This window comes from Micropterus salmoides, unplaced genomic scaffold, assembly GCF_014851395.1.
Source record: "Micropterus salmoides isolate LMB-PRFRI ecotype aquatic unplaced genomic scaffold, ASM1485139v1 Ms_hic_scaffold_1, whole genome shotgun sequence".
Lineage (NCBI taxonomy): Eukaryota > Metazoa > Chordata > Actinopteri > Centrarchiformes > Centrarchidae > Micropterus > Micropterus salmoides.
In genome coordinates this window covers 41,202,624-41,217,707 of record NW_024040040.1, presented here as the reverse complement: position 1 = coordinate 41,217,707, position 15,084 = coordinate 41,202,624, and the positions used below count along the sequence as shown (strand labels likewise).

General features: G+C 44.0%; 2 protein-coding genes across 5 annotated transcripts; one reads left to right on the top strand and one right to left on the bottom strand.

Annotated features, from left to right (window-relative positions):
* Window positions 1-548: 548 nt before the first annotated feature.
* gtf3ab (general transcription factor IIIA, b) lies at window positions 549-2,977 on the top strand. Of its 2 annotated transcripts, XR_005445546.1 has the most exons (10): window positions 549-720; window positions 837-931; window positions 1,029-1,125; window positions 1,225-1,313; window positions 1,412-1,485; window positions 1,567-1,647; window positions 1,740-1,972; window positions 2,339-2,383; window positions 2,511-2,564; window positions 2,732-2,742. XR_005445546.1 is itself a non-coding variant. In XM_038728051.1 (9 exons), exons 1-9 carry the CDS (start codon window positions 607-609, stop codon window positions 2,858-2,860), a joined length of 966 nt encoding a protein of 321 aa, XP_038583979.1. In that variant the 5' UTR covers window positions 550-606; the 3' UTR covers window positions 2,861-2,977. The 2 variants fall into 2 exon arrangements, 1 of the variants encoding a protein (XP_038583979.1); XM_038728051.1 differs by lacking the exon at window positions 2,339-2,383 and having other exon boundaries at window positions 550-720; window positions 2,732-2,977.
* Window positions 2,978-3,055: 78 nt separating this feature from the next.
* On the bottom strand, window positions 3,056-14,874 carry lnx2a (ligand of numb-protein X 2a). 3 transcript variants are annotated; one of them, XM_038728031.1, is made up of 11 exons: window positions 14,734-14,874; window positions 11,929-12,487; window positions 8,511-8,746; window positions 8,262-8,399; window positions 7,855-8,054; window positions 6,509-6,922; window positions 6,220-6,393; window positions 5,612-5,789; window positions 5,288-5,513; window positions 4,831-4,989; window positions 3,056-3,807 (listed from the first exon to the last, which is right to left on the bottom strand). In XM_038728031.1, exons 2-11 carry the CDS (start codon window positions 12,330-12,332, stop codon window positions 3,672-3,674), a joined length of 2,265 nt encoding a protein of 754 aa, XP_038583959.1. In that variant the 5' UTR covers window positions 12,333-12,487; window positions 14,734-14,874; the 3' UTR covers window positions 3,056-3,671. The 3 variants fall into 3 exon arrangements, with proteins under 3 accessions (XP_038583959.1, XP_038583952.1, XP_038583966.1); XM_038728024.1 differs by having other exon boundaries at window positions 14,730-14,870; XM_038728038.1 differs by lacking the exon at window positions 14,734-14,874 and adding an exon at window positions 14,492-14,608.
* Between the last annotated feature and the right edge of the window lie 210 nt (window positions 14,875-15,084).

The window sequence follows — 15,084 nt, the reverse complement described above, 5'->3', positions numbered from 1 at the left end:
AGACTAAGTTTTGACAACAATAAATCTCAGCTATCAGAAAACAATATTGGAGGGTTGATAAGATTAAGATTAGAGCAATAAATTCTGTGTGTGTGTGTGTGATTAATGGAGACAGACAGTCGCCTCTCTCCCTGCCTACGCACTACACACACACACACACACACACACACACACACACACACACACGCAGCAGATCAGCAGATAGGGACGCATACTGCAAGGAGCCAGTGTGACATTTTTAAAGCCAGAATCAATCAATATAGAGGAAAGAGTCACGGACATTAATAATGTCTGAGTATCAATGGGATCACTATTAAACTCAGGGGCCTAAATTATTTTCTAGTGTCTTACATGCCAGATGACCTGTACTACAATCCTGAGTGTTTGTAGACTACTACTTGTTGTAGTAAAAATGTTTAAATAAGAAATCAGTTGCATATTTTCCAGTTTTAACGAGGCAGCACACCCCCTTTCTTGCTCTAATTGGTACGTTCCAGCAAGATAAATTAAGCACAGGCGAGCTGCTGGTTGTAGGCCAAAGTCCTGCCCCTTTACTACAAGTTTTGTCTGTGACCACAACACCACATCTGACATTGCTCATTAAAGATGGGGGAGAGGTTGCAAAGTCAAAAAAGTTATGTTTGCTCTTTTTTTGATTGTAAAGCTAAATTCAGTAAGCCATGGAAGCTAGAGGCTCACCTTTGCAAACACACAGGATTGGTAAGTGGCTCTGAACTGCTGGAAGCCGAACTGAACAGTGAGAATTGTTGATGTGGTGTTTAATTGTCTATCAATTACCAGTTTTTGGGGGGTCTCATGTGTCAAATTTCCTTCAGAAACCATTCTCCTGTGAGAACTGTGACAAGAGCTTTTGTACTCGCTATCAGCTCACCAGACATGAGCTCAATCACAGTGGGGAAAAACCACACAAGTAAGCCACTATGTCCCTATTTAACATGACTGGGAAAAATAAAGTGTTTCCCAACCTGCCTTACGTCTTTAAACTGTTACCTGCTCTGGTGTCTCAGGTGTCTGGCTGATGGATGCTCTGAGGCCTTTGTCACAAATGCCAGCATGAAGAACCACATGGCTCGAGTTCACCAGCACAAGGAGAAACCATATAGAGTACAATAATTCTAAAGTTCTTCTTTTATTTTGTTGTAAGCAGGTTGGTGTTTACTATGCTGCATTAGCATGCTTTTTGCTCTTATTTTTGTCTTTCAGTGTGACCATCAGGACTGTGGAAAGGATTTCCACAAGAGGAACCAACTGAAAACCCATAAGTGTGAGCACCAACAGCTTCTCCCATATCAGTGAGTGGCTACACATGTGATGCAACCAACATTTAGTCTTATTTGCACTTGGCCAGCAAAAATCTTAACTTTTTTTTTGTTTAAATTTCTCTATATAGTTGTTCCTTCAGTGGCTGTACAAGAGAATTTCCCACTCATGGAAAACTGAAGCATCATGAGAGAGTGCATGGAGGTGTGTTGACAACAAGAGAATTTATTTATTTTAATTGGTGTGTTTAATCTGGGGGGGGGAAAAACCCTGTCTCTGCTGCAGGATACCCTTGTGAGAATGAAGAGTGTCCTTTTCAGGGAAAGACGTGGACAGAATATCTGAAGCACAGAAAAGAACATAAAGGTATGGATGTAATGCTGGGATGAGTGTTTGTGCACTGCATACCTCTTTTGTTGTGAGCTGTTGAATCACAAATGGCTGGTTTTTGCTCCCAGTCAAGGTGCCGTGTGGAGAGTGCAAAAAGCTGTTTAACAATGCTTGGTTTTTGCACCAGCATGAGCTGCGTGTCCACTCTGGGGAGAAGAGGAAGCTGCCATGCCCCAGAAAAGGATGCGATAAGGAGTTCACTCGTCGCTTCAATTTGGAGAGTCACATTCTGGCAGACCATGAGAATAAGAAGCCCTTCAGCTGTGCATATGCTGGCTGTGGGAAGAGCTTTGCCATGAAGGTAAATCTGTGCGTCAATGAGTTTTAAATGTTGGGTCAAATCACAAATGTCTCAAACTAGTGGTGTCCAGCCATGCTGATTGGGGTTTTTCCTGCTAAAGGTGTGACACATGCAGATTAACATTTTGTTGCAACCCCAATACAAGCGAAGAGTGGATGTGATCTACCTTTCAAAACAAATAGCTGCATTTCTTGGCAGCAACCAAGTTACTACAGTAATCTAGACCTTCCTGTATGATTACTGTTTTATCTAGAACTACTTTCTACAGAATTTGGAAACTGCAGAATAAAGTCTAGATTATCTTGAGTAACAGGAACATGAGTCTTGGCAAGATGTGCTGTTGAAATTTATCATGTCCTTTTTCAGTGTGTTCTACAGCACAAACTCAATTCTGGTAACCTTCAATACTAGGTTGGTGGCAGATGTTTCAAAAACAAGAGCACATTAACATGACCAGACAACTAGGAGTGTGGTGTATGTCTTGATAAGTTAAATTGCTAATACAGTATAGCTGGTAACTGGTATCATTGTTAATCAGGAAAGCCTGTGGAGACATGGAGTGGCGCATGACCCAGCAAAGAGAAAGCTGAAGGTAAAGTGTCCTTTTGATTGTGTGGTTTATTTTTTTTCTCCCCTGCTTACACAGGAAATGTGACACTTCTCCTCTCCATCTTGTCCTTGTATCTGTTATGGTGTGTGTGTGTGTGTGTGTGTGTGTGTGTGTGTGTGTGTGTGTGTGTGGTTCTGTCCCCATTTCAGAAACTGCGTCCTAAAAAGAATCAGCCCTGGCGTATGGCACAGCAGGTCGAACTGGCAGCTGCAGGCAATCAAGCGGACAAACTAGCTGCAAAGCTGCACAAAACAACTTTAAAAGATGACAAATCTTGAGGCTGCACTGTATTGTATAAACCTGCTTGGATGTGTTAATGGTGAAACAAATCACTAATATTTTTGTTGATTTATACTTTTGTTTTACAAGTGTGAATTAAAGCCTCTAACACAGCACCACACTAGCATCTTTCTCTGGCTGTGACTGTTCCTAAAATTACCTCCCACTCCCAAAGCACGCTATGGAGCCATTAATCCTCTGAAGGAATGTTTATTAAACAACACACATTCACACATGTATAAAATTCCAGCTGATGGGACAGCTGTTTGTCATGGTGATGAGGCCTAAGGGCAGTTGAGCCCCCAGGGTGCGGCAGGTTTCTAAGGCCTGAGGCTTATTCAGCTGGATACAGCGCTGGTGTTGCAGAAATTCTTGATTTAGCGTGATCACAGGTCATTATCTCTACTTTGTTTTTGTCTTTTTCTTAAATATATTCTAGCTCTACCTGCAACGATGCATCCACCTGAATACAGCCCTGGATTCTACAACTGCCTGGTGAGGTGAATATAGCACAGATCGCCTGTTAACAGTTGCAGTACCAAGACAACATGACCATATGATCTCAGCAGTGTATTTGAGTGCAGTCTGTCGAGTGACGTGGCACGATCTGGATCAGTTCCCACCTGGTCAGGACAGCCTTGGTCCTGCTGAGTCTACTACAGTTCTGAATGCTTTTGGTCCTGGATTAAGCCCAGTATGGAGTGATGTACAATAGCGTGTACCAGTTCACTTTGGCCAAGGTTGTTCCCAATATAGAACATTCTGGGTGGACTCGGCGTGGTGTACAGGCTTGCTTATGATCTGGCCCAGCTATACCAGGCTACCAGGCCAGGAGACCACAGTAAGCGCCACCCGGCTGCGCTGCTCCTTCAGCATGGGCACCAGTGCAGAGTGGCTCATTCCTGCCGTCGATAGGCCATTGACTGCCACAATCATGTCACCACACCTACAGACAAGTCAGGATGGATTATAAACAGGACCTGACAGCCATTTAAAATAGCTCTACATTATGGAACATATGAAACATTCGGTTCAGCAGTGGCTTGCATATGTTTGAAAATCTGGCAAATGTTCATATTTGTTACTGTCAACAATTCCCATGAAATAAAACTAAAGAATAAAAGTGAGCTAAGTTAAAGTGATTTAATTGACAGAAATAAGACACTTTTTTTTTTTGTCATTTAGGTAATTCTAACAATCTCAATGTATTGCCTCCAGCTTCTCAAATGTGAATATTTACTGATTTTGCTGGTCTGAGGAAAAAACAGATAAAACAAGCTATTTGTGGATGTCACTTTGGACTCTGGGGAAATTGTTTGATTATCAAACTTAAACAGTTCTTAGTTCAGTTAATTGTTGGTTTTGGTCTGTTTATTGACAAATTCCATAGACGTATCCTTTATTTTAGAAAGAATTACCTATATGTTTAAAAAGAAAGGAAGAGCCAGGGCAGAAAATCCTCGTGAAATTTAATTTAATCCAGTTCATTTGTGGCAACCTAAATTTAACAAACTGCTATCTTTGGGACATGTCCTAAAAATTTCAAAGAAATTTGTAAGAAGAGTACCTCTGCTTTTCAACTGCAGAACAAGGTTTACCTACCTTTTCAATCTAACAATCTTTCTAACTTACATTAATTTATATTCACTTATATTAAATGCTTTGGTTTATTGGTAGCTGTTTGCGTTGCTGATGACACAGCAAGCTCGGTTTAAAAATTAAACTATTTAGAAAGGGGGGGTGGGGGGGGGGGGTGTACAGTAAATAACTGCAGATCTTTATTATTAAATGTACTGAAACTGAACAAATTGTTTTGTTCTTGTAATGCACTCCATAGGTGCGGCCTATCATCATGCCACTCTTATCAATCACCAACTGGAGGTCACAGTTTCTCTACCTGCCAATTCACCACTATGCCACTGCTAACATAAGCCACAGATAGTCACATGAAGAGCAACTGATCACTCACTTGAGGCGCCCGTCGTAGTACGCAGGTGTGCCGAGGACAATGGTCTTGATAAAGAAGGCCTGATTGCCGTGGCTTTCCTCGTATCCCCCAACGATGCTGAAGCCCCAGCTGCCTGGGTGGCTCCTCCGCAGTACGATCTCGTGACTACTGTGCAGGTAGCTGCAAGAAAAGAAGAGAGCAGAGTGAAGGGAGGCTGGACAGATAGTATAGATCTGCTGCATCATCAAAGGACCAAAGATGCTGCTTCAGTTTAAAAAAAATGCGTATTGAAAATCTTAGTCTTTCAAATATATTAAAAGTAGTGGAAAATGCCAGTGGGATAATTTCACCTGTTTCTAAACATGTTTCAAGAAATTTCTAAAATCAACCCTAACCCGCCACATCTAAATTCAGAGCTATACTATATTTAAAGGCAAATGTGTGCCTCCGTCATCCTTCCTCTCCTCTGTGTGCTCACCTGGGTAAGCCCAGCCACATGACCCACGAGGGGGACCAGTTGGCATCAAAGTCGCTGTCATGTGTGTGAGGCAGCAGCTCATCATGGTCAGGCTCTTCCAACATGCTGACCTCCAGCACCCGCAGCTGGACTGAAGGTGAGGCGGCACTGGCCTTCAGGGTGCCCACAGCCTCACTGTGGCTGAGGTACGTTAAGTCCTCCCCATTGATGCTCAGCAGGATGTCACCTAAAGGAGGAGAGGAAGAAGGTGCTGTAGTTTCTGATGTAATGCTTTTGATTTGGCTGAAATGTTCCTGTTATTGTCGTTCCAGATGCAGCGTTCACCTCGTTTGATTCGTCCATCCCTCGACAAGCAGCCATGTGGTTGGACGCTGGTCACAAAGATTGGCAGCTCCCCGCTCTTACTGCCCCGCCCTCCTGCGACAGTCATGCCCAAAGACTCAAGGGGTTCCTTCTTCACAGTAATGTGTTTCTCCTTACAGGTCACACACTTGGAAAGGTCCTGGGTATAATCACACATACACACACACACGGCTTCAGGCTCTACAACAGAAAATGTGTCCATTCACAGGTAAATGTTCTTCAGTCTACTTACTCTTTGTACATCATTGTTTTCAGTTTACTGATTTTCATGGAGCCATTTGGTTTAAACTGATTTTCATCTCATCAAAATGCATCCACTAATAAAAAGTAAAGAGAAAAATAGGTGGGAAATGCAGATGAGTGCCTAAAAGTTATAATAAGAAATTTAGTTTTTAATCCAAATTACATTTTTTTTTCCCCCCACACTAATGTTTATATAAATCATTTTTAAAATCTGAAATCCCCATGTCATTAAATATTTGAAATAAATAAAAACATGTCAAAATACCCCCAAATACACAATCTTAACATGTGTACAAACATACTAATTCACACACACATCTACTCACTCTGTGAGTGCTGGTGCGTGAGAGGTGTATGGGCACAGGACTCGGGGTAGAGCTGTGGTTAGGCAGGAAGTGATCAAGGCAGTAGAGGTCTCTGGTGGAGCTTGATTTTGGCGGTGGAGGAGGAGTTGGTTTGCTGGGTCGGCCAATGAGCAGATGGACTCGCTCTCCACTGGCCTAATAAGACACAGATTTTCTTTTCCTCACTCACATTTTCTTTTCTGTTGTTCATGTTTCTGCTTCTAAATAATACCAAAAGAAATCTAGCCTGAATGACCATGTGCATCCTCACCTGTATGATCTGCGCAGCCTGCTCTGGGGTGCCGTGGCGTAGATCCTGGTCGTTGACTGCCAACACACGGTCGTTGCTCCGCAGTCTGCCATCTTTCGCTGCCAGGCCTCCCTCCAACAGATCCAACACAAACACTCCTGACTCATCCGTTCGCCGTACCAGCTTGATGCCGAGCTGCTCTGTTGAGTCCCTCTTGTGTAGGGTGATTCTCAGTGTGGCAGGGCTGGACGGGGTGCCCTCAGGGGTGGAGCAGGGGGCATGGGGCACAGCCGGTGTGGAAGAGGAAGAGGAGGGAGGCGCCCGGGAGGCACAACGGCGCTCCCTAAGCACAGTCAGCTGTAAAGTGGTGCAGGGGCGTGCCAGTGTAGAGCGGGCAAAACTGTGGGGGACATTACTTATGTCCACGTTGTTAACCTTGGGATAAAGATGAGTCAAAGGAAAGTTTGGGCAATTAATGTGTTGTCATTAATTATTTTTGGGGCAGCACAACAAACTGCAAACACCACAATAAAGTTGATATACAGCTGACACAGAGCAACATTAGCATGGTGAGTCTTCTTACTCTGGTCATCTTTGTTTTGGTCTCCACTAACTCCTGAGAAAAAAAATTGGCTCTTTAGCAGCTAAATGCTCCACTATGCTTACCAGCTAGTGGCTAACCTTTCCTGTCTGCCTTTTGTTGTTGGGCATGTAGCACACATTTGCTTCATTTGAGCTTACCTCGCTGAAAACAGGCAGGTGGAAATTAGGTTAATGAAAGCATTTAGAGTGAACTAAAACAGTAAAGTTGTGGGCCTTAAAACCAAAATAATTAGCTCAAAGATGCTAACTTGCACCTTAGAGGTGAGGGGAACTGCACAATTGGTGATCATTTTCTCTGCATTTTTCAAATAGAAGTAGTTCTGTGATCCATTATTAAAAATAATATTGATTAGAGCAGCTTTAAGTAGGTAGAAAAATAATCAAAATTTGATTTAGGAGAAAGAGCAACAAACTTCACCAACAGATTTTCTTTATTAAAGAAAAAACATTAAGAAATGATTCAGGTGAGGTGAGATATCCTTAAACTCTGCTCACAGAAATGTACATTTTTCGAAGTGAATTACTAATAAAATATACCAACATATAATATACTTGATACTGATACTATTGTCTGCCATAACAGCTACTAATAGAATGGATCTTGAATGAAAACAATCAGTAATTGTTAAAGTGAAGCTCTGAAGTTTTGGGAGCTCCGGTCTTGTATGAAAATGGGCTAGTGTGTTTGGTAAAATCACGTCAAATCTTCCTTGAAGACACAATAAAAACAATACTTTTTTTTTTAATTGACCAAGTCTTTTCACCTGTAGTATCTGATCCCCGGCCAGCAGCCGCCCATCTCGTGCAATGACCCCGTCTCTGTACACTTCCTGAATCACGATGTTGATGAGAGGCGTCTCATTTCCCCCAACGACGCTGATGCCCAGCTCAACATACGGGTTCGCCCGGTGGACCTCTATGGCAGTTATCTCTCCTTCAGGAAGCGAGGGCAACTTCACACAGCCTTAATGGACACACAAATCACATTACACAGCTGCATTTCAGAATTCAATTTCCACATCCTCCCAACCTTTAACATAATGTTGCCTGAATGTGATTATCCCGTCATCTAAGATTACGGCTCTTACAAGAAAGATAAGCTGCAGTATTTCATATCTCAGATCTCTCCTTCAGGAGGATGCTCAGTCTAAGGGAGGAAGTGATATCATACCCTCTTCAGCAGAGAGAGGAGGAGACTCAGGGCAGTCCCAGCCAGAGGAGGTGGAGCTGACAGAGCGGAGTAGATGGATGCAGGGATTACTGAGGGGCCGCTTCACCCTGGGGACCACACACTCCAACCCTACCACACCTAAAGACATGAAGACATGGATGCCATTTCTACTGTGTCAATCTAAGCTGTACTGATTTCATTGACAATCTAAATCTCTTCACTTCGGAAAAAGCCAGCGGAGCGACTCACTGTCTTCCTCCGTGCTCTCCTCAAAGGCAGGGTTGTCGAGGCCGGCGTCATCCGTCCACGCGGGCCCATTACCGCTGGTGTTATTTGGTCCAGAGGGTGGAGACGGTGTGCGGTCCCTCAGGTCTGTCTGCGGGGATCCCGGTGACCTAGGAGGGCTGGTCACCATCGCTCGCTCATCCCCGCTCTCACATCGCGGGCCGTCCACGCTCGTCTGCTGACACCGTGTCCCGGGGCACCTTTCACCAAGCAACAGGCGTCAGTTTGTTAGTCCATCTGACGTGTAAAGAAAATCAGGTTCAGCATCAGTTAATTTAATGGGACGCAGTGGAGCCCATTGGGGAAAGTCTCTTTTTGCTTGCCCGCTACTTGAAGTGAGATTATAATTTTTGTAGGAAAGCTCCCAACTGGATTCTGGAAACACTGATCTGTCACTGCTGCATATCCTGATTTATTTCTATTCTTTAGATGTAGGGCAGCATTAAAGACTATACAAGTGTATGTGGGAATATCTGTGGGGGTGCAAATGTATATGTGCATGTGACCATGTCTATCTTGTGTAACTCGCATTTCCAAATGCTTTCCATGTCAGACATGTACATGTGCAGAATAGAAAATAGTTGAAAAAAGTCCATCACAATTTCCCAACGTCCACAATGACTCAACAGTCTAAAACCTAAAGATATTCAATTTACAATGATATAAAACATAGAAACCCAGCAAATACTCACATTTGACAAGCCGAACCCAGTAAAAGATTGGCATTTTTGCTTTATAAACCACTTGAATTATTGGATAATAACACAGAGGTCAGTCCCAAAAAAGCTCAACCACTCTGAGGCATTCTTTCCATCAAAATGAACACAAATCTGGTGGAGATAGATTCACCAGTTCTGTCCCACAAATAGAAAATCTTCACTGAGAGAGAATTAAAAATACACACTGACAGACTGACTCAAGGGATCAATGTGGTATTTACTGTAAGCAGCAACTACAGTATGAGCTGGCTGAATTATTTAAATGCTTCTGTTCTTCCACCTAAGAAAAACAGGACCATGAAAACAGATATTGCTGTCCCACGATTCTTGCTGTGGCATTATTCAAAATAGAAAACCAGTGTAGTAATGAATTCTCTTACACATCTATCTATCCATAGAGTTTTCCATTGAGACCACTATGTAAAACTTGGACAGGCTAAGCTCATGTAAAGACTTTAATTCAAGTAGGCCTACTTTGCTTCAAGAACAGTGAAAGTACCTTAGTCCTCACATACAGGCTGTCAGTAATAAGATCAACCAGCCCAGCTTGACCACAGTGGAACGCTGCGGCCTGGCACTTGTCTTTTAATCTAATGTCCAGTGATTCCTAATCTTCAGCGTAAACAATGTTGACTGACAAAGTTGCACAGCGACAGCAGACTCTCAGCTACTGCTACAATCTGAGACCTAAATTCGCAGGGTAGGGGAGCGGTGAAACCCACGTGGGCCTGAGGTTTAATCTTCAAAGAATGTCACGTTAGTCCTCACGGTGACACGTTTGATCTGTCTTAAATTTCACCTTTGAATGTCTTCACAACCTGACATGATGTGTTTGCTGAGATGTACCTTGTCTTCTGATGTGACTGTTAAAAAGGCCTGGACAAGGAGACTGTTCACAGTAAACTTTAAATGGGCTGCACCTGTAAAAAAACCCAAACCTGAACCTTAGTTCTGGATAAGAGAAACGCTACCAGAAGATTCAGGAGCTTTCTGTCTTGTCTTAAAGCACAGACTATGTGACTTTTGAAAGATGAAATAAAGCATTTTTACTCGCAAAAATGAAATGAATGTTAAATTCAGAGGCATTAAAATAGACCCTTCCTCACTTTAATACACTTAGGGGTTTTGCTTCTACAGCCTTACTTAGTGTGGTGTGACCAGTAGCTTATGGAGGCTAATATTAGCTAACGCTTGATAAATTTAGACAAACTTTTTGCTACGTAACGACATTATTAACCGAGTCAGTTCACTGACTTTTTGACTCTTCTCTGCTCATGGTTCTGCTAAACTAACTTTGACCATTGTCCTGTAATTGTCACTCGTAGCTACAGTGGTTGTCATTAGGCAAACGTTACATAATCTCACTTTAAAGACATAAAACAACTTTTCAGTGATAGCTTGTTAGTGTGAGCTTATTAAGGAAAATCTTCTTGACTTAGCTGAGTTGTTGGTGGTCACTGGGTATTGAGTTGGCAAGCATCATAACACCAATGGATGGGTCCTTAGCAACAGATCCCATCTTATAAAATGTTTAACTATATAGAAGTTTGCTGCTAAATCGATAACACTGATCATAATATTGGTCCTCTCAATTGAGGCTAGGTTTTCACATATTTAGAGCATTTTCTGATCAGGAGATTTGTACCAAGCGAAGTAAAACCACTATATCTGTGTATAATCTCCAAGAACTGCTACTTTATTTTCATTTTTCCTGATATGCAAAATTACACTACTTCCATCTGTGTAACAGCAACAACGACCTAACCAAATTCCCTATGGCAACTCTGATGCACAGACCTACACACACACACACACACACACACACACACACACACACACACACACACACACACACACACAGTCTTGCATTTCAGTGCAAGACAGGCCAACAGAGACAGCAAGAAAGAAATGAAACAGAGAGGCAGACAGAAAGAACGATGGAGGAAACCAGTGAGAGAAAGTTGCAGTTTTGCCACCCCTAGTCAAGTTGATCTCACATCCTGCCTTGTCCGACTCACCACAGGCCAGGGTTTCCCTTGGCTGTCTCACAGAAGAAATGGTTGAAAAGATCTCTGCTGTTGAAGTTGCTCAGCATGATTGCAGAATGAGAACATGGAGCTCCTGGTCAACCAACCCATGACTGCGGTAGGGAACCACTAATCCCCCGTCACATGACCTACAGCCCAATAATCCCCTCAGGGTCTCACAGCACCTGGTCCAAATGGGCCAAAAGCCAAAGCGTATGGATCGACGGAAACCCTTGAGGTTAACGATGGCTGGTGTAAGTCTGGAGTTAGACTTACACCAGCAACTATTATTTTCATTATAGATTAATCTGTCAATTACTCTCTCCATTGATAGATGAATGGGTTGATCTAGAAAATATCAGAATGGGGAAATATGCTTGTTACAATTTCCCAGAGCCCAAAGTGATGCCCGGCCAACCAATCACAACCCAAAACTATTAAGTTTATTACTACAGAAGACAATACTTTCAAAATGACTTAAACAAGTGAGCAGTCTGATTGACTCCAGTACAGCTACAATAAAGCTGCATCATCCTGGTTGTCATGCATGCACAGTGTGTCATCAGTGAGTATGTGAGTGTGTGTCTGCACTCATAAAAGCATTCATCTATTATGTCTGCATATAAGCTTCATTACCTGTGTTTGAGGTGTGCCTCCAGGTCACATCGTGGCATGCTGAGGGAGCAGACTGGGGTCAAAGGGCAGGACACAGACAGCTTGTCCAGCAGCTTGTGCACCAGTATGCTGGATCTGCGGCACGCCTGCAGCTGCAGCCGTGTCCTGTCCAGCGGGCAGAAGTCCCTCTCCTGGAGGAAACTACGCAGGCAGCGGGCGCAGAAAGTGTGTCCGCACGGTGTGTCGAGCGGCTGCACCAGCGGCTGCAGGCAGATGTGGCACACCAGGTCATCGTCCACTTCCAGACGATAGTTGAAAAGGTGGTTTTCCCAGCTGCGGTGGATCTGGCCACACTCAGAACACAGAGCCTCCAAGGCTGGCTCCAACGGCCCGGCTAGACCCACCTCGCAGCCTGGGCTGCCCATCTCTACTCCTTCAGCACAACTCAGCTTTGGCACAAATGACTCCAGTGGGGCTGCAGTGTTGGGAAGGGGCACACACACTCCTATCCCATAAGCTTCACAACATGAACAAGTTGCAGAGAGGACAGATGCCCCCCAGTGGCTGATGGCACATCACCCTGCAGGTCAGAGGTCAAAGCGAGAGAGTTAAACAGCTGTTTCAGAAAAACAACAAGTTTGTGATTATGTGCTTGTGCATTTATTCATGTGGCAAATGCTTTGTGCACGTGTATCCACGTGTCTGCACGGGATCGAGAGTGGCACTGTGTGTCAGTGAGTGTGCTGAGATTATATATTGCTGCTCCTGTCCACTAATCTGGCAGTATAATCTCTCTTTTGCTCTCGCCTGCTGCAATCTTCCAATTCCACAGAGAGGGAATTATCTGGGATTGAGGCAGAGAGAGGACACAGATCAGAGGAAGTGGGATTGGGAAAGCAACCGAGAGGGAAAATAGTGCCAGCGAGAGGTATAAAGGAGGAGGGACAGAGCGAGGAAGAAGAACATAAAAGATAAGAAGAGGGGCGAAAGAGATTAATGGGATGTAGAAATATGAAAGTGACATAAAAGAAGACAAAGAAAATGAGACAGGAGAGAGGATGGGTGAGGCTCTGAAAGGAAGTCAAGTCCACGAAAGAGATGGAAACAAAAAAAGATAATTCATTACACATCCCCCACAGCGAACTTGATATTTCTGCCTCAGACAGATGTACAGTAGATGCACTCAGTCTCCTCTGTGACAGAAAAGAGAACATGCCTAAAGCAAAGTCTTGAAATATAGCACTCCACCGAGGAGACTGCGTCCCCAGAGCTGATGCGCTGTACGTGCTGATCGTTTCACATCCAAAGCCATTCAGACCTTCAGACGTTCTGTCAGCCGAGCTCCTGTACGTGGGCCCTGGTGCTGTCAGCGGACAGCAGAGGGCGTGCCTCAGCACACAGCAGGCCAGCCAAGCCACAGTGACTACCTGCCTCTGTTCCAGCGGGGGTCTGGTCCTGTCTCCATGACGACCTGGAGCCTGTTCAGCGGGGCTTGACATTCAGAGTGTAGCTGGAGAAGGATGCAGACAACAGATGCACTTCTCTCAGCATGATGCTCTGCTCCTCCCCGGTACAGCCTGAAAGCCTGTCAGACGATGATGAGAGCCCCCTTGGATCCTTTTTTTTGCTTTTTTCGTCTCGTCTACATGGCTACCCATTTCTGTGACAACCTGTCTCTCCTGTCTCCTCGGCTGCCGGACCGGTAGTTACTTATTTCGGCCTCCTTTAAGTACGTGCTCCTGTCTGTGTGTGACTGGCTGCTTCTGTCTCTATCCCGCAGCTGGACATGAATTAATCATGAGGACACAAGGCTTCTCTGTTCCTATAACAAAGCTGTGACATCACCACATCACACACACACACACAGACTTGTGGATATACACGCAGGCATACGTCTGCACACGCAAAAGCAAAAACACACATCGTGCGCAAGAGCTTTTTAGGTACCAGATCCTGCAAACTGCTTTATCAATAAGTAAAGTCTTCAGGTTTTTACTGTGACAGCAGCCATGAAAAGCACTTAAATCTATTTTAAACATAGCCAGACTCTGTAGCGACAGATTCCTTTACACAAGTCACATAAAGACTGGCAAATGCTTTTGAAATTTCTCTCTTTTAATTCCAGTGTGTGTGTTTGTCTGTGTGAGAGTCCAAGGCCATGCTGTTATTGTCATTGCACTGCTTTCTATATTAATAAATAACAGTCTTGGCCCTGCACCTGTCTCTGATCATTATTCTTTTTTCTTTTTTTTGTCTCTCCACAGATGACAATCTACTCTCACAACATGAACAACATTGCCAGCAGGAATTACATTTTCAAATAAGATGAAATTATGTTTTAAGGCCAGAGATTTTAAATCTCAGGTCCTGTCGGCTTAGCCTACATTTTCATAAACCCCATCTCGTCGTCTCTTATCTTTAAAAAAGGCTGATGGCCACTTGCAAGAACGGCTCTGCTGCTAGGTCTGTTGCAATAGGCTGCTTTTGTTCACAACAGTCAGACATGCAATGATAACATCAAAACCTGATCCTGATATAATTGACAACAATTCAAATCATTTCCCCCCACTGTCATAGCCATTACCTTGGCAACGCACCAACTGAAGTGTCATGATGTATAAGATGCCCGCAGGCGTTGAACACATTTGATAAGACGAGAGCATTTTTTTAATCATTGCCCCCATCTGTCTGACTCCATCCCACCCTCCACAGGCGGAGAAGCTAGGACAGATGAAGCAACAACGGCAATATCAGTGCAAACCCAGCCACACACTGACACCGCTCGTGCAAGCACTGAATATAAGCAGATGTAATAATATTACCTACAGCGGCTGCTCCTCCGCGCCGTGCGCTCCGGCCCCAAAAAGGGGGAAGATTATTAGCTGCGGGACCTCAATCACGCATTCACCGCAACGGCCCGTTCCGCAAACCTGCACGAAAACGCCCCCGTGCCTTTGGCGGCGCTGGCCCCGCCCACTGCTGTCAGTCAACGGGGCTGGGCGGGGCCTGCGGGTGTCAATCCAGAGCAGAATCAGGGGTGGCTTCCAAACTGCCTGATTAAAACGGGATTTTTTCTAATGGGATATCTTCTAAATTACTGTGATGTAAAATCAGGAGTTTTAATGGATACAGAAAAGTTCGAATGTTGTACAATTGTTTATTAATTTTGGCTAATCA